At 45.6% G+C, this 25,491-nt stretch overlaps 1 protein-coding gene across 1 annotated transcript; it reads left to right on the plus strand.

Moving 5' to 3' along the window:
• Positions 1 to 17,964: 17,964 nt before the first annotated feature.
• FOXO4 (forkhead box O4) lies at positions 17,965 to 25,301 on the plus strand. Its single transcript, XM_026485824.4, has 3 exons — positions 17,965 to 18,882; positions 22,411 to 23,470; positions 23,805 to 25,301. The coding sequence occupies exons 1-3, from the start codon at positions 18,430 to 18,432 to the stop codon at positions 23,810 to 23,812; spliced, it is 1,521 nt and encodes a 506-aa protein (XP_026341609.1). The 5' UTR covers positions 17,965 to 18,429; the 3' UTR covers positions 23,813 to 25,301.
• The last annotated feature ends 190 nt before the right edge of the window (positions 25,302 to 25,491 follow it).

Here is a 25,491-nt window from a genome sequence, read left to right on the forward strand (position 1 = left end):
GCAGGGAGCCCAATGTGGGGCTCAATCCCAGGACCCCGGGATCACACCCTGAGCCGAAGGCAGACGCTTAACGACTGAGCCACCCAGGCGCCCCAAGAAGGATTATTTTTCAGGCAACACGGAAGATGTATTTGAATTGAATGTTCAAGACTAATTATGAGAGTATAGACAATATGATTCGGAATCAGGTGGTGATAGTGGGAATAAAGAAAAGGAAAGAGATGGACTGAGATTGAGGAAATAGGTAAAACTCGTGTCTGATTAAATATGGTGGTAGTATAGGGCTTAAGCGTGTGAGCTAGGGACTTAAGCTGCCCCGGGGTTTAAATCCCTTCTTCCTAGCTGTATGGCCTTGAGCAAGTTATCCAGTTTTCCTCATCTGTAAAATAGAAATGATAAGACTAAAAACCACCTCTGGGGCTTTTGTGAGAATTAAATGAAACAAAATACATGCGAATAGTAAGTGTTCAGTAACTATTAGCTATTATTACTATTTGAGGGGAGAGGAAAGAAAATGAAAATGACAACTAGGTTTCTGATTTAGATAACTAGGTGGATGCTGGTACCACCAATCAAAATCAGAATTACAAAAAGAAGAGTAAGTTTGGGAGGGAAGACCATGAGTTCCATTTAGAAAAATCTGGGGTATCTGTAGGACACCCAGATGGAGATGTCCATCAGGCAGCTGGAAATACTGGCCTGGAGCTCCACGGTGGGGGAAGGGTTAGAGATAGAGATTTGGGTGTCATTAGCATAGAGTGCAGAAAGAAAAATGTGAAGAGTCAAGGGCAGAAGATTTAAAAATTGGTGAAAGCAGGGGCGCCTGGGTGGCTCAGTCAGTTAAGCATCTGCCTTCGGCCCGGGTCATGATCCCAGGGTCCTAGGATCAAGCCCCACATCAGGCTCCCTGCTCAGCGGGGAGTCTGCTTCTCCCTCTCACTCTCCCTCTGTGCTCTCTCTCCCTCTCAAAAAAATAAATAAATAAAATCTTTTAAAAAATTGGTAAAAGCAGGCAGTGTTGATGAAAGTATAATTCCGTGCAATTTTTCTGGGAGGCAAATTGACAGTATGAATTGAAAGAAACTTTGACCTCAAGAAACTTGTAATACTGGTTGTCTCTGGAGAACAGGAGTCAGGGACAGCAGGGAGAGTTGTTTTTCATTTTCATTGCATTTGTGTTTAAGTACTTTTGTACTTAAAAAAAATTTTTAATGTTATTTATGGAAACTGTTAACTCAAAAATTTCACTTCTAATAATTTATCCTGAGAAAATAAACAGTCACATAAAGATACCAGTATGTGGAGCTTGTCTTTTAGAGTAAATAATTGTCCATTTTATGCAACGGAATTTTTTGTAGCCATTCTTTTGTAACTTGCAAATGGGTTTATATGGCAAGTCTCACATAGGAGTAGTGGGTCCTATGTTTTACAGACTTTGTATCTCAGTTACTTCCTGCATCAAACACAGTCTTTTGTATAAATGGCCAAATTCAGGGTTCTCTTTTGTATCCATTTGAAATGATGTTTTATACTCATTGATATGGAATGATGCCCACAAAAAAAGCAAAAAAAAAAAAAAACTGGTAGAATATATTGTAATGTGGTACCATTTGGTGGGGTTTTTTTTCATCTTTTTGGTTTTTTAAAAATATTTATTTATTTGACAGAGAGAGAGAACACACACAAGCAGGGGGAGAGGGAGGGGGAGAAGCAGACTCCCCTCTGAGCAGGGAACCCAACACAGGACTCAATCCCAGGACCCTGGGATCATGACCTGAGCCGAAGGCAGACACTTAACCAACTGAGCCACCCAGACGCCCCACCATTTGTATTACTGGATATGATATATATAACTCTTATAGACTGGAAGAATATAAATAAAAATGTTAGTAGTGGTTACCTCTGTGTGGTGAGATTTCAGTTGGAACTTATGTTTTTATTTATAATTTTCTAAAGGGTCCGATTTTTACATAATGAACATATATTCTTTTTTTAATCAGAAAAAAGAATTTCCATTTGGGAAAAAATACTAAAGAGTAGGCACAGGAAGAGAAGTTTAGGAAGGAGACCAGGAAGAAGTAGTCTGAGGTAGAAAGAGAACCAGGAGACAATAGTGATCTGAAGGGGAGGGATAAGAAATTTTCCAAAAGGAGCAAGCAACTAGGTAGTTAACAGCGTTTAATACAGTGCAACAGTCAAATAATATAACTCCTGGGAGCTGTCCACTAAATTTGACAATTGCTTAAATGAGAGCAATTTCAATGGAGCATGAGGGATAGAGCCCTGATGACTTTGGACTGAGGATCAGATCAGAGCTGGAAAAGTGGAGACATTTAGTAGCAACTATTCTTTTGAGAAGCTGGCCTAAGAAAGAAATGTGGTAGCTAGAGGGCAATGCACTGTCAAAAAAGGGTTTGTTTGTTTAAAGGGAGAAGAGACTTGAGTATATTCAACAGCTGGAGAAGAGGGATTTCATAGAAAGTGGGAAGTTGAATATACAGGTAAGTGAAGGGATAAAGGCTTAAAATCAAATAGCCCTAGGAGACTTGTACAAGTTAAACTCATAACGAGGTGTAAATACAGGTGTTTTTTTTTTTTTTAAAGAGAAAGATTTGATGGGGGGGAGGAGAGCAGAAGGTACCGGGCTAATTAAATCCTTTGCAGTAATAACAGATAACAGCTGTTACCAGCTGGCGCGTGAGCGTATGCGCACGCACACGCGCGCAGACACACACACACACACACAATTTTTTGTTTTTCGTGAGAGGCACAGAGCTTCGCAGTTACCAAGTGATGTTGAACAAGGCACAGTTATCTTCTGTACCTCAATTATCACACCAAGAAAAAAAAAACAGTCCAGTCAAATGTCTTGGCAAACAGGTGACATCAAAACTCAATATGAGCAATACCTGTTTTTCTATTGGGTTTCCTTGACCACATTCATTCCTCGCCAGAAGGAGTCCAGGAAGACAGAGATTTAGGATCCTTAAATTGGAAGGAATCTCATTAGTTCATCCTCCTGCCCATGAGGAATACTGTACCTTAATCAAATGCCTGTCCATCTTCCTGCTCATAAATTTTTCCAAAGGGAGATTGCACAATCTCCAAGTCCGTGTTATGCAATCATACTGACAAGAAGTTCTCTCTAGTCTTTATTCAGACTGTCCCAAGGAAACGGCAAATCAAAAGCCTTATAATTCGGGGTGTTTGTATTCTTGGGAACATGGGTCTGGAACTGCAAGGAGGGCATGGGGGGAGATCTGAGTGTAAAAGAAGCAATGCAGTGAGGAAAACCAGAGAACAGCACTCATGACGCACAATTTATACTTCAGGGAATGTGGATCCAGAGTTTAGCCGCCTTTCTGTAGAACCCTGTTCTCTTTCCACACACACCTATCTAGCTGCCTACTAGCATCACTGACTTCTCCCCTTCCAGAAGTTCATTTAACCCTAAGTTCACCTGGCCCTCCCTAAGGGCTAAGTCTCTACTGTAAATACCTCCTGAGAGTTGTCAGTTCCCTCCTTATGTTGACGAAGTGTCCTTTAAATACTCAGCTTCTCTACTTAAGTTGGTGATTGTATTTATTTTACTAAAATCTCTTTGGGTCACCTAGGGGTGAGGGCAATTTGGGGAAAAAGTGATGAGGCCTAAGTGTGTGAGCATCTATGCAGGTTTATTCAGGGTTGCCAAAGACCCAACTCTTCAGCTGACATGGGTCTGTCCTCCAGCTTCCATATAGATGTTTGTTAATTATCTAATGAATTATCCAGCAACAATAAGACCTGGAAAGATCATCATGTTGCAGTTAGTTAGCCTTCTTCCCTTAATAAAAGGTAACATTTATCAAGAGCTTACTAAGTTGCCAGGCACTCTTTTAAGTAGTTCAGATATTTTAACCCTTCTAATCCTGAAAACAAGCCTATGACATAGGTGCTATCTTTATATCTGCATTTTATTGGTGATGCACAGACAGATTAAACAACTTGCCCAAAATCACACAGCTAATAAGTGGTAAAGCTAGGATTTGAACCCAGACAGCCTGGTTTTGGAGCCCAGGTCTTTAACCAGCCTCTCAAAGAAGATTCTTTTAGCCCTGTATGGCACCACAAAGGGAATAATACGAAAAAAAATTTAAAAAGGAAAAAGGAGAGAAAGAAAGAAGTGCATATGGTGGGAAGGGGTGGAATGTCACTAACAACTGCTCAATAACATTCTGGGGTAAGCCGCCTGCTCCTGCCTAGATGTTGTTCTTCATCTGTTTGGTCTTTAGCCTGAAACTTTTTGTGTTGAATTCTATTTTCTTAATAACTATGAGAACTTCAAGCCTATTTAATTCCTGCCCATCCTTCAAAGCCAAGTGCAGGTCCTACCTCCTCCATGAAACCTCCATATCTGTCCAGTCTACAGTAAATTTTAAAATTTTTACAGACTTATTGTCTGTAATGTTCATTTGGCCCTGAGTTGCATTCTTAATTAGCCTGGTGTGCATTTATGTCTCATCTTACCAACCATACTGTAAACTCTGTAAGGGAAGAGACTAAAACTTCTATTTCTCTTGCATCTTGCAACCCCCCTAATGCCTAGCACGGTGTCTTGCAACTAATAGACACAGTAAATATTTGTTGGTTGACTGAATGATGGAAAAATGTCAGAGTCTGTATCAAATCTTGGTTAACCTATGCACCATTTAGTGAAGAACTATGCACTTAATGTGTACTCAGTAAACATTAACAGTGATTACAAAATCATTCAAGAAGTCTTTATGGAGTTTCTACAGTGTGTAGAGAATGGTGCTGTGAGGATAGGAACGAAATAAAGGAACACAGCTTCTACCTTTGAAGAGTTAGAGTTTAGTTTTCTCTTACTACCTCCATGCATACTATCTCCCTTCTCTGAATTCCTGCTGCATTTGAAGTCAGGATTAGAGATCACTCACTTGTTGTCTCCCCCAATTCAATTGTGAGCTCCTTGAAGGAAGTGTATAGCACTGTGCTGGGAACATAATAGAATCATAGAATTGAAAGGGACATTAGAGCTTTCCCTATTGTCAAACTTCCCATCCAGCACAAGAATCCCTTTTGCAACAGCCCTGGTCCAGCTCTTATTTAATTATATGCTTCCAGTATCAGGAATTAAGCAAGTAGGAAACACAGGAGGAAGATCAGTTTCAGGGGCTAGATAATGAGTTGGATTTTTGACTACGTGCAGTTTAATGGGGTTGTTAGGCAACCAGGTGGAGACAAATAGCTGAAATTCAAGTCTCAATCTCAGGAGAGAGGTCAGGGCTGAAGATAGAGATTTAGGAGTCTTGGCATGCATGTACGTTGCAGTTGAAACACTAAGATTGAGTAAGACTGCCAAGGACAAGAGAAGAAAGGCACCAAGGACAAAGTCTCTGAGAATTCCTCTACCTGGAAAATGAGAGGAAAAATAAATGAGATGGAAGAACTGGAATACAAAGGAGAAAGTTGTAAGGAGAGGCTGGTCTCCAGAGTCAGTGGAGGATGGAGCAATGAAGTTGGAGAGGATAAGACTGAGATACATTTATTTGATCTGGTAATTAAGAAGACAGACCTTTGGGGTGCCTGGGTGGCTCAGTTGGTTAAGCCTCTGCCTTTGGCTCAGGTTAAGCATCTGCCTTGGGCTCAGGTCATGATCCCAGGGGGGATCAAGCCCCGTGACCAGCGACTGGCTCCCTGCTCAGCAGGGAACTTGCTTCTCCCTCTCCCTCTCCCTCTGCCTGCTGCTCCCCCTGCTTGTGCTTTCTCTCTGTGTGTCAAATAAATAAATAAAATCTTTAAAAAAGAAGGAGACAGACCTTTGATAACCCTAAAGAGAGCAGTCTTAGTGAAGTAGGTTCTATTTTTACTTACTCTTGTTGCCCCTAATGTCTGGCATGATGCCTGGCTTAATGCATATTTGTTGAATAACCAAATGAATAGATGGATGAATTGTAGTTCCTGCCAAAAACAGGAGGTGATGGGAAAAAGGGAGAAAGTAAACAACTTACCTCTTGTTTTCTCTGAAGAGAAGATGAGTGATAATTTAGAGAAATGTTAATGTGAAAAAAAGAGAAGTTGAAGGCTATGATTTCCCCCCAAAATATGAAGTAAGCTCATCTGAGAATCTCTCACAGATTCCATTCTCAGTTTGATGCAGTAAACTCTCAACAGATAGCAACTATAAACTCTGAATAAAACACACACACACCACTGACAATTCCAAACAGTGAACAAAAGCAGGCAGTTATTGGAGGGAGGTGGGAATAAGGGAACAGCATAGGACAAGTTTCCCATTTTTATGGCTTTAGCCTGAGGGCAGGCAGCCCTCACCAGCCACACCACTAAAACTACATTAGGAAACCCTCATCTTTCTAGCCTGAAGAACCAGAGGACTGGGCCTGGGGCAACCACAGTGTCTAGGAAATGAGGGGATATTTCAGAAAGAGATCCTGAGAAAAGGAACCCTAAATTATCTGTATGAATTCTCCTCAAGACTTATCCTGAACCACGCATGCATAGATAGGGCAGGCTCAAAGCAACTTCCATCTACGACTGAAACAAACAGAACTGATATTTGAGTTGCCACCTGTGACAGGCAAGGCAGAGTTTTCAGTTAGTATCTAACTAAGTGAACTGCCTGCTGAAACAAGTACATCCCCACTCTTCAGAGGAATATAACAGAATCCAGAATCTCCACAACATAACATTCACAAAGTCCTGGAAACCCTGTAAAATTACTCAATATATAAAGAATCAGGAAAATGTGACCCATTCTCAGGGAAAAGACAATTGATGGAAGCTCACCCTGAGATGATGATGCTTGATGAGGAGAGAAAAATACCCCAGTGATGAATGAAAAGATAGGAAGCCTTGGCAGAAAAGTAGAAAATATAAAAAAGAACTAAGTGGAAATTCTAGAACTGAAAAACACAATATCTGAAATAAAAAAATTAACTAGATGGACTTAAAAACAGAGTTAGAGAACAGAGGAAGGAGTCAGTGAACTTGAAATTATAGTAATAGAAAGTATCTAACCTGAAGATGAGAGAAGATTGAAAGAAAGCACACAGAGCCTTGCAGACCTGTGGGAGAACATAAGAAGTCTCAGATATGTATGATTAGAGTCCCTGAAGAAGGGGAAAGAGAGAATGGGGTCAGAAACTTTATTAGAAAAAATAATGATTGAACACTTCCCAATGTTGGCAAAAACAAACAAACAAACAAAAAAAAAACCCAAACCCACATACATTTACAGATTCAAGCTCACCAAAGCCCAAAGAGGATAAATATGGAGAAAATTGCACCTACGTGTAACATAGTCAAGCTGCTGATAACCAAAGATCAAGAGAAAATCTTGAAAGCAGCGAGAGAGAAAAAAACGCTTACTTTAATCATTATAATGATTCCAATAGCAATGAACATAATCACTATTATGATTCCAATAGCAATGGACTTCTCCTCAGAAACTGTGGATGCTAGAAGACAGTAGAAAACATCTGTAAGTTGCTGGGGGGGGAAATCACTGTCAACCAGAATTCTATGTTCAGTAAAAAAAAAATTCTTCAAGAACAAAGGCAAAATAAAGACATCTTCAGGTAAAAGAGAGTCTGTTTCATGCTTATAAGCCTTTATTCTTGGTGTTCCCTGTGCCTAGAACACAGTTTCTACCCCAGTCCCCTCCCTATCTTCAGCTTGCCTCATAGAATCCATCCTGATTCAAGTCCAAGTTTGATGCCCCTTTTTTATACACCTATAGCCCCTCATATTTCCCCAATCTTAGTATTTATCCTGCTGTATGTAACTGCTTGTTTAATTGCCTGGGAAGTCCACCAGGCCATGTGCTTCGTGAGGGCAAGCATTTTGTTTCTCTGTCCCTGGCATGGAATAGGCACTCAATTAGTATTTATTGAATAAAGGGGAAAAAATGTCTGATTTCAAAGTATTTTTTTCTCTCTACTACACGAGGCTGTTATCATGGAGAGAAAGGTCCTGACACTACTATAAGATTCACTATTACTGTACTCTCTTAAACTTTAAGGGGAAATATACTATTCTCTGAAAAACTGTAGCTTTCATTGAACTATCATTAGCCTATGATTACATGGGCAGTCACTGTCTGGGGACAATTTATATGTACTTAACATAGATCCTTGGCAATGAATGCTTGTGTAAATCCTCATTTTAATACTACTTCAACAAATGGCTGGCAATATGGAAATGATTAAACTATGGTACATCCAACTGATAGAATGCAGATATACATACAGTGTGATTATAACGATGTCTTTTTAAAAACCTACATAGAACAGGGGCACCTGGCTGGCTCAGTCAGTAGAACGTGCAACTCTTGATTTTGGGATCCTGAGTTCAAGCCGCATGTTGGCGGTAGAGTTTATTTTTTAAAAAATCTATGTAGAGGGGCGCCTGGGTGGCACAGCGGTTAAGCGTCTGCCTTCGGCTCAGGGCGTGATCCCGGCGTTATGGGATCGAGCCCCACATCAGGCTCCTCTGCTATGAGCCTGCTTCTTCCTCTCCCACTCCCCCTGCTTGTGTTCCCTCTCTCGCTGGCTGTCTCTATCTCTGTCAAATAAATAATAAAATCTTTAAAAAAAAAACCTATGTAGAAGGAAAAAATAACACTGGAAAGAAATATAGCAAAAATTACTGTAGTTTTCACTGGGTGATGGAACTATGGTTACATTAAATATTTTTCTCTGTATTTTGCAATTTTTCTTGAATAAACAGGCATTACTTCCATAGTGGGTGGGGGAGTCTCAAGGGACACCAGACCGCAATCACAAGGAAAACAGGACTGTGTTTAAGCCTTCTTTCTCTTTAACTTATATCTTAATGGCCTGGTACCACTTACAGATTAACTGAGTGCATGACCTTATTGAAGGATGCTATAAGACTGGCCTCAGGAAAAGCAGAAAGGGGATCAACAGTGGAAACTGCCAGAGGCAGGAGAAAGAGACTAAGCAAAGAGATCAGAGAAAGTAAACATAAAAGAACAGGAAACGAAGGGGGAAGGGAAAGACAAGAGGCTAGGTATACTTTCATACATTGGCATCCATATGAAAAGAAAAGCTAGTGAATTTTTATGACAGGCATAGCTAGCATATTTTCATGTTATTTTATTATTGTCTGCATTAAAAGTTTGTGTATTTGTGCTTTGTGCCTCGCTATTCCTTCCAGGGTCAGGCTACGTATTTCTTCAGCCCACACGTGCTGTCATATCTGCCTGATGCTGCCAGGGAAGATCAGCTAGACGCTAGATCTGGACATTCTGGAGCCTACTCTGGGAGCAAATTGCATAACCACGTGCCTATCTATGTGAGCTATAGACTCCATGGGACAGTCAGGAACCTTCTGGGCGATAAAGGAGATCTGGATGGGGATTCATGGTATCCCAGAGGCATTTGTGGAAAACAAGAAAGTAGATCAGTTCTCCCTAGGTCTAAACCCCATTTATGACACACAACTCAACTAACCAAAAAATGCTGGCTCATAGCCTATGAGCCAAGACTGTTTTTGTAAGATGTTTGTATTATTCTATCGATTTCTGTGTACTACTTCTGTCATTTTTGAAGCTTTTACTGGGCTAGTGGGATGACTGATGGGGTATTTTAGCTTATTAAATGTCAAGTGAGGGTGTTGAGATTAGAAATTAATTTCTACATGGTTTGGCATGAGTATAGTCATTCCCAGAAAGGCAGACTTTCTGGCAACCTTGTTTTTCCTTCTGATAATCCATCTTGTAACCCATCTGGGAACTAGGAACATGGAGACTTAATCTTAAAAGAAGGACCAATACAAGATCTTAGCATCATCCCTTGACCTTTGGAGGGTGGATGCAATTGTCTTAGAGCTCCCGATCATGTAATTTGTAGTATAAAGGACTGTGGCTTCCGTTATCCTATGCAAGAGTCTTGTACCATCCAATACAGTCCCCACTGGCCACATGTGACCAAGCTTAAATTAAAGTTAAATAAAATTAAAACTCACCTCCTCAGTTTCCTGGCCACATTTCAAATGTTGAATAGGCTACCCTATTGGACAGTGCAGATATAGAACATTTCTATCATCCTGGGGAGTTCTACTGGACAGCACTGTGAATCGAGGCTCACAGAATGGTGATACTTGGGGACCAAGCATCTCTGTGTCTGCAGGTAAAATGACTTTTTTTTACTTCAGGTTGTCTCTTTGCATTGATATGCTCAGAGTAACTAGGGAAGCTGAGCCAGTTCAACAGACTTGTTAGCCCTCTTCACACACACACACACACACACACACACACACACACAACACACACACACAGATAAGAATTCTCCTTTAGGGGCACCTGGGTGGCGCAGTCGTTGGGCGTCTGCCTTCGGCTCAGGGCGTGATCCCGGCGTTCTGGGATCGAGCCCCACATCAGGCTCCTCCGCTGTGAGCCTGCTTCTTCCTCTGTCAAATAAATAAATAAATCTTCTTAAAAAAAGAATTCTCCTTTAGGGAATGGCTAAATAAATGTGGCATATTCATTAAATGTAATATCATACAACAGTTAAAGGGAATGAACTACATGTATCAATAAGGATAAATCTCAAAAACTTTTTCGTGTGAAAAAAGCCAGTTGCCGAACATAACCATTTACTGCACACAAAACAATACTACATTTTTCCTACGTAAGAGCTTTTTTTTTTTTTTAAGATCCGGAAGAATACATATCAAACTCATGACAGTGGTAACTTCAAGGAGGGGTAAATTTAAATGGAATAAGGGACCAAAGGGAATTTTAACTGTTTCTGGTTTTTTTGAAGATTTTAAGTGATCTCTACAGGCAACATGGGGCTCAAACTTACAGCCCCAAGATCAAGAGTCCCATGCTCTACTGACAGCCAGCCAGCTGCCCCTATAATGTTCTAAATTTTTAAAGGAAAACATTCATGTATTACTTGTGTAATTACAATTATTAAAACAGGACACAAATTTATATACAAAATATGAATATAAATATGTAAAAATATGGTCGTGAAAAAAATATGGGAAGTACACAAAACTAATGATAATCGTGTTGAGATGGTGGACTCATGGGTAATTATTTTCTTCTATTTCTCTATTTTTAACAAGTTTTTTTGTCTTGTGGTTGTAATGTTAATACAATAAAAATTTTAAAATAAAAAATTAGTCCACCCTTACGCTGCAGACAGAGTATTATCACATATCAGGTGTAGCTCTTAAGAGGCAACTGGCTCTGGTACATAATTAGTGCCAGAAATAACAGCTCAACATCATTTATGTAAAAAAAATTAATTGTCCTTGGTGGCAGTCTCCGAAATTCAATTGGCCAATGTAAAACCCCATTCTGCAGCAGATTCATAGTGCCCGGCACACAGGGACCCTTCAGTTCCTAAAACCAGAGTTTCCATTGGAATATTTATGAGACTTCCCTTCGTATGCCCAGGCCACCTGACTGATTATGGGCTCTGAAAATTGTTCAAATAAAAAATCCCTTCTCTGTGGTGCGGAAGTCAGATCGGAAACCTGCTTCCTGCAAAAAATCCGGCTTCACCTACACCCTACCTCCATGAGGACGTGAGGTAAACTTCCATGCAAGCAACAGTGCTGGCCAGGCTTCTCGACTTTCAAGCCAGAATGTAAACCCGGTCACCCAACCACCTGTTCATCTGGCTTCCAAAACATATGGATCCTGCCTCAATCGACAACAGAGCATACCAACACTTCATGCCTTCACTAGAAAAGTGTAGTCAGCCTCTGAGGTCCTGTCAAAAGGCTGGCTGTGAGAAGAGATATTTATGGAATATATTGTAAGGCACATTTTATCCATCCACTCCTTTAGGTGGCATTTTAAGTTGTGTCCCCAGATCAAGTTAAAGCACCAGAAGGTTACATGCCTGAACCATATTAGCTCAGCCCCTGCAGAAATATTTTAATGTTACACCCTTGGCTTTTAGCCAGGGTAGTTACGAACAAGTAATATGAAAATCTCTTCTGTGTGTGTTGTGAAACTGTTACTGAGGACGTTGTCCTTTATGTTAATCCTGCACGAGAGATTTCTTATGGAATTTAGTGTCAGCAATGAACCATTATGTTAGCTGTTAAAAATTATAATTCTGGAAGACTAAATATGAAAGCGTGTTTATAATATGTTCATTGAAAAGAACAAGAACACAAAATGGTATATAGACTCTCATTGCAGCCATGTAAAATTATTTGTGTCTGTGGATGAGGACTGAAAGCTGCTAGGCAAAGATGAAAATCGTATGAGGGCAATGGAATTATAAATGTCTTGTCTTTTTCAAAAACTTTTGTTTCTGTAGCCCTGTCTTAACTGGGAGAAAAAAAGAATTTAGTGACAGGAAAACCTCTGTCCCTCTTGAGGAGTTGCTATGTGTCTTTCTTTCTGGTAACAAGAATTGTCATGTTCCTCCTTTCCCCTGGCTGCCCCAAAAGGTGGACTTAACGTTTGGTCATTGCATGTTAGCTCCTCCTTCCTTTCCATGCCTCTGATGTTCTATTCCTAGAACCTTATGACATTTGTACTTTTTTGGGGTGCAAAGTGCCCCAAATCCCTTCTAGAAAGCGGCAAAATATAAAGTATTTTTCCCACTTTAAAAGTTATACACAGTCATAATAAACTGGAAATATGTAAGAAAGTAAAAACAAGATAACTGCTGGTAACAGTTTTTGGCATTTCTTCCTATTTTTTCTCAATGTATTTTAAACAAAATTATGAGCATATAGCATGTAAAGTATTACATCCTGCTCTTTTCATGTAACTTCAAATTATAAGCATGTAAAAGATAAAACAGAACAAAATAAAATAAAATATAAGCATGTTTTCCTATACTGGAAACTCTTCTGGTTGAAAACCCCAGTAAATATGCCAGTAGCTCGCTCTTTCTTTCTTTCTTTCTTTCTTTCTTCCTTCCTTCCTTCCTTCCTTCCTTCCTTCCTTCCTTTTTCTTTCTTTCTTTTTTTCCAGTAGGACTTTCAAAAGTTGGAACCATTGAGGGGTGCCTGAGTGGCACAGCGGTTAAGCGTCTGCCTTCAGCTCAGGGCGTGATCCCGGCGTTGTGGGATCGAGCCCCACATCAGGCTCTTCCGCTATGAGCCTGCTTCTTCCTCTCCCACTTCCCCTGCTTGTGTTCCCTCTCTCACTGGCTGTCTCTATCTCTGTCGAATAAATAAATAAAATCTTTTTTTTTAAAAATGAGGCCTGTAGGAAAGGTTAAAGATGAAGCTGGAAAGTCAGTTCAGGTGAGCCCAAAACCTAAGAGATAAAGCTCTATGGACCTTATTCCTAAGGGGAAATGGGTGTGGGGGGACAGAACTGAATTGCGTAGGTGTAAAGTGTAAGCTCAGGGAAGCCTGAGGCCAGAAGGGCAATCTGGGGTCTTGTACCCAGACTGGAGATCACAGGAAATAGGATTTTAAAGCTAGGACAGACGTTAGCTATCATCTAATATAATATGCTCATTTACAACTGCAGAAACCAAAGCCAGAGGAGACAAATTGACTTGTGTAGGCTCTGGAGTCAGAATGCCTGGATTTGTTCCTCTGCTCTGCTACTTAGTAACACTGGACCATAAGTAGATGCCTTACTCTCTCCAAGTCTGTTTCCTCTATGAAAGGAAAATACAGCATTTAACTTCCGTGCTTCTTGTGTGGATCAAATCAGATAATCCACATAAAGCACTTAGTACAGTACCTAACACATAAAAAAACCTCAATAAATGTTACTTTTTGATAGTACTCTAATTATTATCGTGAATGAACTAGTCAGTGACAGAGCTATGACAAGGTCTCAAATCTCCTGACGCAAGTTAGTGCTCTTTTCACTGTATTGAACTAACTTTCAGGGTCCAGGAAGGACTGAAAGTTGCCTTGAACTTAGTAGGGGTAGCAGCTCAAATCTGCTTGGGGCTAAACCTGAAGACTTTAGTCTAGAGTCCACTTTATGTAAAAGCACCTAGCCCGGTTTCTGGAAAAGAGTAAGTACTTTTTTCTTTTTTTTTTAAGATTTAATTTATTTGACAGAGAGAGAAAGCACAAGCAGGGGGAGCTGCAGAGGAAGAGAGAGAAGCAGACTCCCCACTGAGCAGGGAGCCTGCCACACTGCGGGGCTCTGGGCTCCATCCCAGAACCCTGGCTGCATCCCAGGACCCCAGCTCAATCCCAGGACCCCGGGATCATGACCTGAGCTAAAGGCAGACGCTTCACCAACTGAGCCATCCAGGCGCCCCTAAAACAGTAGGCTCTTAAGAAAGGTTTATTAACTGAGAAGATTTTTAAAAACAATACAGGGTTGGGAGGGTGGTGCTGGCTTCTAAGAGAAGGACTAGAAATTTTTCACAGAGTCACATAAAGAAGGACTTAGGGAAGAGGGCTACCAAAACTATGTACATTCCATGCATGTCTGTGAAGACCAGAGACAAGTAGAGGTGGTGCTCTCTGAGATTCCTGGAACTTTCTCATTGTCATTTTTGTTAACCCTTTCATCTTTCCTCGTAGTTACTAGCAAAAACTACTATACAAACCCTAGGTGGGGGTTGGGTGATTTTTCAGAGCTGGGCAGGATAAGAAAAAAGTGGGGAAATACCTATCCCGTTTCAAATTACTAAAGCCGATTTGGCAGCAGGGTGGGGGGATGGCTCCCAGGTGGAAAAGTGAGTGGTGGCAGTGAAGGAGGGTCAGACCCCTCTATGATCTTGAAGAGGAAAAAAAAAACAAGTCGTGAATGGGAAGCCAGTTGAGACCATGAACTCTGGGGTTGCACTTGGGGGAAAGGCCTGCCCCCCACCCCGCCCATATCCTGCCATATATGTTCATAATTTATTACTACAGTGGTTTGGGGAGGGGCTTCCTTGTTAGTCCTCTTTCCTGACCAATGTCTTTTCTATTTTCCGAGGCTACCTTGCTAAGTCTGTCCCTTGACTAATGTATATTCTAACACTCCCACAGTAATAAGGTAAATAACCTTGACCTCTCCAGATACGTGTTTTAGACTAACATAATATAATTTTAAAAATTATTAAAAAAATAAAAAATAAAAAAATAAAAAAGACAAAAAATAATTGAAAAGTGTGGTGTTTTTACTATTCTCACCCTCCTAAATCATCTGGTCCCATGGGTTATGGTCATTTTCGTCTTTCCAGGATTTCAAGGTATAATCTCATCTCAACACTAAAGAACCAATAAGTATTTGTTGATTGATTTCAGAGTTTATAATCTAGGTTGGGAGACAATATGCCCTCATGAAATGAAAAGCTATGTAAGCACGAGCACAAAATTAAAGAATGCAAACTGAGTTCCTAGAGGTCCAAGAGACAGGAAGCAGATGAGTGATCTGTCAGGTTGGGCTAGTCAGGGAAAGCTTCCAAGAGCACGTAAGTTTTGAGCTTTGAATTGGAAATTTAAGGAGGTGATGAACATGAGTTGGTGGAGTGGTGGGCCTTTTGAAAGAAATGCACAAGGAAGACAATGCAAGATATCATTCAAGCCAGGACAGGTGCCTGCCCCACCCTACCATTTCCCTGTCTCAGCAGCTTTGCGTGATCTGTCACCACACCTGTTTCAATTCTAAGAGAGCTCCTTGTGACCTAGTGCCCACCAGGCGCTCTCCTGTATCAGATTCACCATTCATGCCACACTTACCACGCACTCCAGGCTGTGCTCCCGGAGGGAGAGGCATATGCAGGAAATGTTTGCAGGCATTGTGAGCAGCTATGCCCCATCTCTCTAGTCTGAACCTCAGGTAGGAATACTGGTCTTCTATTTACCCTCTGCATGACAGATGGAGTACAGATGCAGTTTGGAGGAGAAGGAGGCAGGAATATGTAGCATCAAGATGGTTATGTTAACACAAGCAGACTAATAGCACTTTGAAGGCCCAGTGTCCTGCCACCTCTGAAAAATGCCGAGTTGTATAGCTGTCCTTCCTGACAGGAGGAAGGCCTCGTCATCACATAGCACATATCAAGCCACACTGCTAGGCACTATACAGACAAGTTGAATTATAGTCCCTACCCCTAGAAGTTTGCTGTCTAACAGGAAAACTGAGACACGGCCGGACAGAAAGTACCCACGATATGTTTATTAGAAAGTTGTCAAATGTACAAATGTAATGCCATTCAATTCCTGATCCCAGTCATTCTACCAGCATTTCTCAAATGGGACCCCAGGCTAGGGATACATAAACCTTGCTTCTGTCCTCAAGGAGTTCAGTTTAGTGGAGGAGACATACATGTAAAGAAATCATTACAGTACCATATGGTTTATCCTATATAACCCAAGCCTGCACAAAGTGCTTGGAAATGCAGAAAAGGGAGAAGTCCACCTAAGGGGAACAAGAAAAGCTGAATAGGAGTTTTCCAAAATGAGAGACTTGGGGAGGGGATGATGAGAGGGAGGACATCCCAGGAGGTGGAGGGAAAGGTAGAAAAGGGCACAGCATTTCGGGGAAACAGTACAAAACTCCGACTGGTTGGAACTTAGTGTGTCTAGTGAAAGATGAAGGAGGAAAGGTGGGAAGTGGCCTGAACCTGAAAAGACACGTGTACCTTGCTAGAGAGTTTGAACTTTATCACACAGGCAATAGGGAAAACCAAAGGACGTCTCAAGCAGGGAGATTCTCTGGTCACATGTAACTAATATGATCCCAGTTCTCCTGCCTCCTAGCTGTGACTCTGGGAATGGCACTGAATTTCTGAGCATTCGTGTCTTCATGTATAAAACGGGATTGAGAGCAGTACCTACCTTAAAGGGTTGCTTTGAGGAGTAAATGAGCTAATGTATGTAAAGCAATGAGCGCAGCGCTGGGCACATAAATGCTCCATACATTTTAGCTATTATTACCAGGAGTGTTTCTTAGAAGGGTAACTTTGTTGGCAGCATGGAACATAAACCACAGTAGGGAAAAGACTGATGGCAGGAGGTCCGATTAAGATGATATTGCAATTTAATTCAATGATAAATAAGGTCTGGAACTGGGATCTGGACGGGAGAAGTTAAAGAGATGAAAAGGCGAGAGGGAAGTCTAGCTTGGAAGACTGGGCAGATCAGGACAACTGTTAACCAAATTCGGAGATAAGGGTAGCCAGAGCATAGGGGTGTGGGTGCAAGAGCAGATAATGCGTTCCGTTTGGGACCTGTTGAATGAGAAGTGAAGCCGCCCAAGATGGGAACCTGTAGAATATCAGTATTTCAGGGGAGGCCAAAAGAGCCAGGGGAGAAAACTGATTGGTCAGCGATCGCACTGTCACCGTGATTTGCACACGGGGGCTTGAGGGGGGTAGAGGAGACAGTATCACCAGCATTTGTTTATGTTACACAAGCTCTTCACCCAACTCCCGAACATGCAGACAGCCTGTTTTCCAGTCCGTTCTCGGCTTCTTGCCTCTCGACTTTCTGCTTCTTGTAGAGACCGCATTTTTTCCTCCTGCCCTCTGCTCACGGAAAGAGGGAAACGGTCTAGCGCCTCTCAGCACGGTCACCTAGGCGACCCGGAGTCACACGGGAGGAGGCGGGAAAGGAGGAAAATGACTTTTAAAGAAAAGAAAAAGTCCGCGACGACCTCTAATAATTAAAGTTCCACCTCCCTATATCCTGCCACGCCGCTCTCCAAGCGCCCTTATCGGGCTCCTGGCCGCGAAGTAGGACGGGAAATGTAGTCCCCTAAGGCTGACCAGGGTGGCACGACTGAAGAACTCGGTTTCCCAACTGGCTCTCCAGGCGCGTGCGCAGATGGCTGCCCCGGCGAGTGGTAAACAGAGACGTCAGGCGGGGGCTGCTGCTCCGAGCAAAACAAAAAAGGAACCCGGGGGTGGGGGGGTGGGGGGGGTTGATAGGGGAATGGTGCGGGAATCAGAAAGGCTGGGGCCGTGGGGCCGCGGGCCGTATTAAGAGTGGAGGGCAAGGGAGAGGCGGGGGGAGGGGCAGTTAGGGGAGGGGCAAGTGACGCGGGGGAGCGGGGCGTGGGGGAGGGCAGTGATCCGGGTGGAGGAAATTTGGGAGGAGTGTCCGGGGGGCAGCAACTTAAAAGGGGGAGGGAACTGCGGCTAAGGAGACGTTCGGTGATGGGAGCGCAATGTATGAGGGGATACGGTGCCTCAGGTTTAAAAGAGCAGGAAGCTGAGTGAGAGGTTGGGGGAAAAGTGTATTCGCTAGGCGGAGGTTACAGGTGGTGTCTCGGAAAGAGCTCCGAGGCTGTCCGCTTGTAGTCGAGAAGAGGATCAGAGAACTGTGTAGAAGGGACAGCTTGGGGGCTAGCGTCCTGGGGCGAGGGGGAAGTTGGCGACTTTCTGAGGACTGGCAGGAATGTGCCTCCTGGCCCTCGGTGCTTCCCCCCTGGGGGGAGGCATCGCGAGGGACGGTGGCAGGCTCCTCTGAACGCTGAGCGGCGGAGGTCCAACTCCACGTATGGATCCAAGGAATGAGAATTCAGCCACAGAGGCTGCCGCGATCATAGACCTCGATCCCGACTTCGAACCCCAGAGCCGTCCCCGCTCCTGCACCTGGCCCCTTCCCCGACCAGAGCTCGCTACTGAGCCGTCTGAGCCGCCCGAGGTGGAGCCAGGTCTGGGAGAGAAGGTACACACGGAGGGGCACTCCGAGCCGACCCTGTTGCCCTCCCAGCTCCCAGAGCCGGCAGGGGGCCCCCAGCCCGGGATCCTGGGGGCTGTAACAGGTCCTCGGAAGGGAGGCTCCCGCCGGAATGCCTGGGGAAATCAGTCATATGCAGAACTCATCAGCCAGGCCATTGAAAGCGCCCCCGAGAAGCGACTGACACTCGCCCAGATCTATGAGTGGATGGTCCGCACTGTGCCCTACTTCAAGGACAAGGGTGACAGCAACAGCTCAGCAGGATGGAAGGTAACTATGACCGCCTTACCTCTGTCCCAATACCATCTGCCCCTGGGCCCCCTAGCCTCCTTACTGCCATTCTGGGGCCCCTTTTACGCCCCCACCCCAGAGATCCACCTTCAAATCATCAATTACACAAACATTTACTTAGGACATAGTATATGCCACTGCTCAGTGCTTGATGCTGGAGGATCGCAGATGAATAAGACACTGTCCTTGCCTTGGAGAAAATTGAATTCTCTGCTCACTGCTCAACACTCCCAGCACTTTGGCTTGAGCTGCCCCAGACACTTATCCCCACAGAGAAGTCTTTATCCTATGTACAGCAGGAACTGTGTGGATTCCCCACATGAACCTAGCCTTCCCTCCTCCCCCACCTCCCACCCCAACACCTTTTCTCCCATTCCTGTGGGATTACTTGGATTCCCTGCTTGCCTCTCAATACCTCAGGGTAGAGGTACTGTTCTAGAATGCCTCTACCCAAGAAGAGGGGCTAGAGTGGCATAGGTGAAAAAGGTGATATTCATGGGGTAAAGTTGCTGCTCTTACGGACCAGGAGGAAAAAAAAGGGTAATGAGCTGCTACCTGCCTCAATTTACCCTGTAGGGCTAGGACACTCTCCCTAGTAAGGGACTATCTAAGTCTGGGGGGGCGAGGGCGGGGGGAGAGTTTTCATTTACTGTTGAGGAATAATAGTTACGAAAAAAAGAGATAGGGCTTTGACTTTAGAGCACAAGGTTGGGAGTTCCCTTGGCCTTCCATGAAGAAACTGTGAGGAAACATCTTGCTAGATTATCTGAAAACTTGTCCTGAGGAATATGGGACTCTAATCACGAAATGGGGAGCTTCAACCCCTTGGCATCTTGCACCCCCGTAGGTGGTGAGATCGGCATAACAAGGAAGTATAGAGAGGGTTGAATGAGCAGAGGGTCCACCCCTAGGTATAGGAGATCGAGGGATCAGATCTGCAGTATCCCTAGGAGTTGGGCCGGACAGAAAACAGGACAGCTGACTGAGACCCTTGGCACTATTTCTGGGTAGACTGCCACGCCACAGTCTCAGCTCATAAAGAGCTCCCCTCCTTGGACCCAGCCTACACAGCTGTTTTTTCTTTTCCCTTAGGTTCATTTTCCAGGGTAGAAGAAATAATCATGAGTTGTTAGTTATGCTGTGGGAGTGTAGTCCCTCCTTATAATTTACACTTATTTGCGGATTTTTAGTTTACAAAGTAGTTTTTAAGTTTTTTGTTTTACTAATCTTCACAGCAATTCTGAGATTCCACGTTTTATGTGTTGGGAAACTGAGGTATAGGAAGGTCAGGAAACTCGCCTAATATCAGTAGAGCAAGGACTTGAACTCAGGTCTAACTAGAAATCATACCCTCTTTCTGCTAGTCCATGCTGCCAAATTCTCCTCATTGGAATGATGGCGAAGCCAATCAGGTTGAGCTTGGGGCCTCCCAGCCTTGCATCCCCCACCCCCACCCCACTCCAAGGGGTAAGCCTGGGGCCTGAACTAGCTCCTCTGGTGATATGCCAAGATTACTCCCACCCCACCAGGGGGTGGCACTCACTTAGAACAGGAAAGCTTTGTTTAGATGGCTTGGGGGAACAATTAGGAGTCACACACCACCCCCCCACCCCCCACCCCCGCTTCCAACAGGTAAGAATGATAGGTTTCTAGGGGAGCTGACCTCTCCAGGTAGGAGGTTGTACTATGTACTAGTTCTGAGGTCTAAAGAAGAGGGATTAAACAAATTGGCCTCATGGGTGTGGAGTGTAGAGAGAGGAATGGACCTTCTCGGTAGACCCAGAGCTGAAGGACGAAAAGGGGGGAAGTCACAGTGCCAGAAGTCACGGGGGCACTCAGTTACTGAGGCTGGACAGTTACTGTCCAGATGGACAAGTGTCCGTTCCTTTAAGGAACGAGGAGTACCAATGCAGCCAGGGTAGTAGCCATTACTGAAGGGTCCCAGGAAGACAAGGAGTTCTTTGGCTAAAGAACTCTGGAACAAGAAGCTACTTAAGCATCTTTCACCAGGCAGAGGGTCTCCTTATCTGGAGCACGAGTCAGAGCCTCAGCCTCCTAGTAGCTCCAAGCCCTTCTGGGCTCCTCCCAAGTTTCTAAACACCAAAGAGCTCCATGTGGGAGGTCAAATGCCCCTAAGGTTGGAGATCTTAGGCACAAATTCCTAAGGAGAAGTAGGGGAAAGGAGGTAGGACAGAGAAGGGAGGTGGGGGGGGGGGGGGACACAAAAGGATGGTGTAACTAGCCTGGGGCAACCAGTAGAAAGAAGCTGCTCTGGGGGCTCAAGAAGCTGCCAATCTCAGCTCCCTGGGCCCCTGGGAAAAAAAAAAAAAACTTATCTCTAGCAGAATATCTGCAGTGAGGGAGGAAGGGAGAACAGGGGGAGGGAAGAAGGGAGGGAGAACGTGGAGCTTCCAATACCCAAGGCGCTCGGAAGCTGATAGAGCCTGAAGGGGAGGCTCACTCTTGTCACCCGAGGGCCACACACCAATAAGGCAACAAGGTGCTGATTAGGTACTGGGAGCTTGGCACTCCAAGGGGGCGCCGTCCAGGGCTTCCTGACTGGACAGCGTGATCTGTGCCATGGGCGCTGATACCCGAGGAGACTAATGACATGAAATTGTAAATAATACAATATAGGTTGGGTAAGATTGTGTGGAACAGATTAAAAATACCATACTATAGAGAGATTTGGCTGCAGAAGTCAAGCAACCACTTAATAGAAGAGAGGGGACTTAGGCTTGATCTTGAGGAACCGGCAGAATTTACAGAAGGGGGATCCTTCCTAGGATAAGGAGGGAAGGAGAAGGGAACGTGCCGTGTGTATCTGAGGCCCAGCGAGGAGCCTGGCCTTGATGGAGTTGAGCACGGCTGCCCAAGGACTGGGAGGAATCAAGGAATCTTCAAATGGTATGGAGAGCTGGGGCTCAAATGCCCCATAGGGGGTAGAGCCCCTGCTCTGCTGAGGTTCCAGCCCCTCAGCCTATTCAGAGAACTGGCTCAAGATCGGGTGGGTCAGTCTTGGGCTGGTGGTACGCCACTGTCCCGTAAACTCCAGCCAAGTCTACACTCGAGGAAGGAGATTGGAGCTGTGGAATTCTTTCCCACCTAATCCTAGTTCTTGCTGAATCGGGAGTACATCTCCCCAGTAAATGCCCAGCAGCACCAGACAGCCCCCCAGAGACCTGGGAGGAGTGCAGTGCTGTGAGCTTTTCCAGAGCGGGCCCAGTGCCCTCAGCAGTAGGTTGTTACTCAGCTTGTGTCCTGGGCCCTTGTGCGGAGAAGTCTGGAACAGCAGAGGCTGAGCATCTCATCTTTGGGTGGGAGCTGTGTACGCCCCCCCCCAATCCCCACCCCTACCTTTGCCTGATTTCCCCGGGGTTTGATAGCTCTGGGTTTCTAGGAATGCCCCTGTTTTATCCCAGCGTCCTTTGAGGCGGGGGTCTGCTGGCCACTGGCCTCCCCTACGCATACCTTATGCCCCTTTTCCACTGCCTCTGCCCCTTCTAGAACTCCATCCGCCACAACCTGTCCCTGCACAGCAAGTTCATCAAGGTTCACAACGAGGCTACCGGCAAGAGCTCTTGGTGGATGCTGAATCCTGAAGGAGGCAAGAGCGGCAAGGCTCCCCGCCGCCGGGCAGCCTCCATGGATAGCAGCAGTAAGCTGCTTCGGGGCCGCAGCAAGGCCCCCAAGAAGAAACCTGCTGTGCTGCCAGCTCCACCCGAAGGTGCCACTCCAACGAGCCCCGTCAGCCACTTCGCCAAGTGGTCAGGCAGCCCTTGCTCGCGAAACCGTGAAGAAGCTGATGTGTGGACCACCTTCCGTCCACGAAGCAGTTCAAATGCCAGCACCGTCAGCACTCGGCACTCCCCCATGAGGCCAGAGTCCGAGGTGCTGGCCGAGGAGGAGATGCCAGCCTCAGTGAGCAGCTTCGCAGGGGGTGTCCCTCCCACCCTAAATGAAGATCTCGAGCTGTTAGATGGGCTCAATCTCACATCGTCCCATTCCCTGCTCTCTCGGAGTAGTCTCTCTGGCTTCTCTTTGCAGCATCCTGGGGTCACGGGTCCCTTACACACCTACAACACCTCTCTCTTCAGCACAGCAGAGGGGCCCCTGGCAGCAGGAGAAGGGTGCTTTGCAAGCTCCCAGTCTCTGGAGGCCCTGCTCACCTCCGATACGCCACCACCCCCTGCTGATGTGCTCATGACCCAGGTAGACCCCATTCTGTCCCAGGCTCCGACACTTCTGTTGCTGGGGGGGCTACCTTCCTCCAGTAAGCTAGCCACAGGAGTTGGCCTCTGTCCTAAGCCGCTAGAGGCCCCAGGCCCCAGTGGTCTGGTTCCCACTCTTTCTATGCTAGCACCACCTCCGGTGATGGCAGGAGCTCCCATTCCCAAACCCCTGGGGGCTCCTGTGCTCACACCTGGTACTGAAGCGGCAAGCCAAGACCGAATGCCTCAGGATCTGGATCTTGACATGTATATGGAGAACCTGGAGTGTGACGTGGATAACATCATCAGCGACCTCATGGATGGGGGCGAGGGACTGGACTTCAATTTCGAGCCAGGTAGGACACCTCTTCGTCCATGGTAGCATCTCACAACCTACAGCCACTCCTGAGTGCCCAGCTAGTGCCATGATCCGAGCAAGAGGGAGCTTTAGAACAGAGGGTGGCTGGAGCCCCTGGGGAATGGGAGCAAGGGTGTCATATTAGAGGGGCAAGCTTTCCCATGGGACCTCCAGGCCCCTCAGCAATGCCCGCCCCTCGCAGCAGCACAGGAGAGGTAAGGGGAAGGACTGTCTCTATTTTTATTTGGGGGGGGGGCACGGACCTTAATGGCAGAAAGTTGTCATGTCCCAGATGAGCCTCTTACCTTGCCTTCCATTTCTTCTTCCCACAGATCCCTGAGCCATGGCTGGAAGCTTTGTCCCCTGCTTCAGTGGTGGAGCCAGGCGTGCCCATATCCACTCTTTACCCTTGACCCCTCCCTGGGAATTTGGGACCCTGCTTTAGAGCTAGGGTGGGGTCTGCACACACGGGTGTTGAGGAAATTATAAAGATAAAGCTGCCCCATATGGGAACTATGGAAGGAGGGAGGGAAAGGGGTGGGGGAAAGGGAAAGGGTTTCTTCTCACTGTGCCAATTAGGGGGTGAGGCCCCCCTCTTGGGAGCCATCCTTGGCTCCCTCCATTCCCACCCCCTAGGTTTTACAGCAGGGGTGGGCAATGCTGTTGGAAATGTGAAGTCACCAGTGGCCTTACCCCTGCCTTTGGGAGCAGGATCTTTTGTAGTCTTATCTGAGCTGGTCCAGGCTAGCTTGAGCCTGGGATTTTTATGCAGTGGCCCCCTAGGCCAGTGGGGTGGGGTGGGGTGGGGTGGGATAGTAGGGACCTGGAAGGGCCAAGGTCTGAGCACTGGAGGGGCTCACCAGGCCAAATCACCCTTGGAAGGCTGCAGATAACAGAAAGGCTTTTTATAAACTTTAAAAGAAATATAAACACAAATATAGAGATTTTTAACAGTGGCAAGGTGCTAGTGATGGGGAGAATGCTTTTTTTTCTTTCTGAAGGCTTTGTCATAGTGACATGATGCAAACACTACAGACATTACTTGGGGAAACATGGGAAATGGGGGAGAGAGAGCTCCAGGCCGCCAGAGAGCAGGGGGCAGGAGAGCCACAGCAGAGAACAGTACTGAGCAAGGGGAGAAAGCTCTGCTGTCGAGGTGTCTTGAACAAGGTCTGCTCAGACCTAGCTTAGAGTTTCCCTATGGAAAAGGCTAAGCCAGGCCCCCTCGTTCACCTTGTGTCTGGGAGTGTGTGGTATTGGGGGTGCAGCCACACTCTCCCAGGACTCACTGTGAGTTAGCGCTATGGTGGGCGAGCGCATTGAAGGCCTGGAATTAGTTTGTGGCCTGGAAAGGGGTGGGAGGGGGTGGGGGAGAAGAGGAGGGAAGGATTTAGGGTGGTAAAGTTAGGCACAGAGACCTCCCTGTTCCAGGCCCCTGACAGCTGTCCCTGCCCTTCTTCCCCTTGCCTGACTACAGGGGTTATGTGGAAGCGTGTGTGGTGGCAGGCAGGGGGGAGGGGTGGAACAGGGAAGGGGGAGCTGGGGAGCTTGGCCGAGGGTCTGGGAAATGAGCAGGGATGGAGGGGAATGTGGATCAGGTTTACTAGCACCTGCCAGGGTGGCCATCTGGGGCTCCTTCTCCACCCCAGCCCCCAAAGCAGCACCTCCCCCAGTCCCCTTTGCATTGTCCCCTCCCCCGCCCCTGCTGTGGGTTCCCATCATTTCCTGTGTCAGCGCCTGGCCTACCCAGATTGTATCATGTGCTAGATTGGAGTGGGGAAGTGTGTCAAATCAATAAATGAATAAATTCAATAAATGCCTATAACCAGCTCTGGTTTCTGCTGCCTTGCTTCGCCCCTTGGATAAGGAGGAGGGAGGGAGGGAAGGCAGAGGACTGGCGGGAGGGACTACTCAGAAGCGGGAGAGGTGGGGGGTGGGGGAATTTCAGCAGGGGGAGTTGGTGGATCGGGGTTGGGGGAGGGAAGATGCCAATCCGTCACCGAACCCCAGCAGTAGTGG

Source organism: Ursus arctos, chromosome X (assembly GCF_023065955.2).
Source record: "Ursus arctos isolate Adak ecotype North America chromosome X, UrsArc2.0, whole genome shotgun sequence".
NCBI lineage: Eukaryota > Metazoa > Chordata > Mammalia > Carnivora > Ursidae > Ursus > Ursus arctos.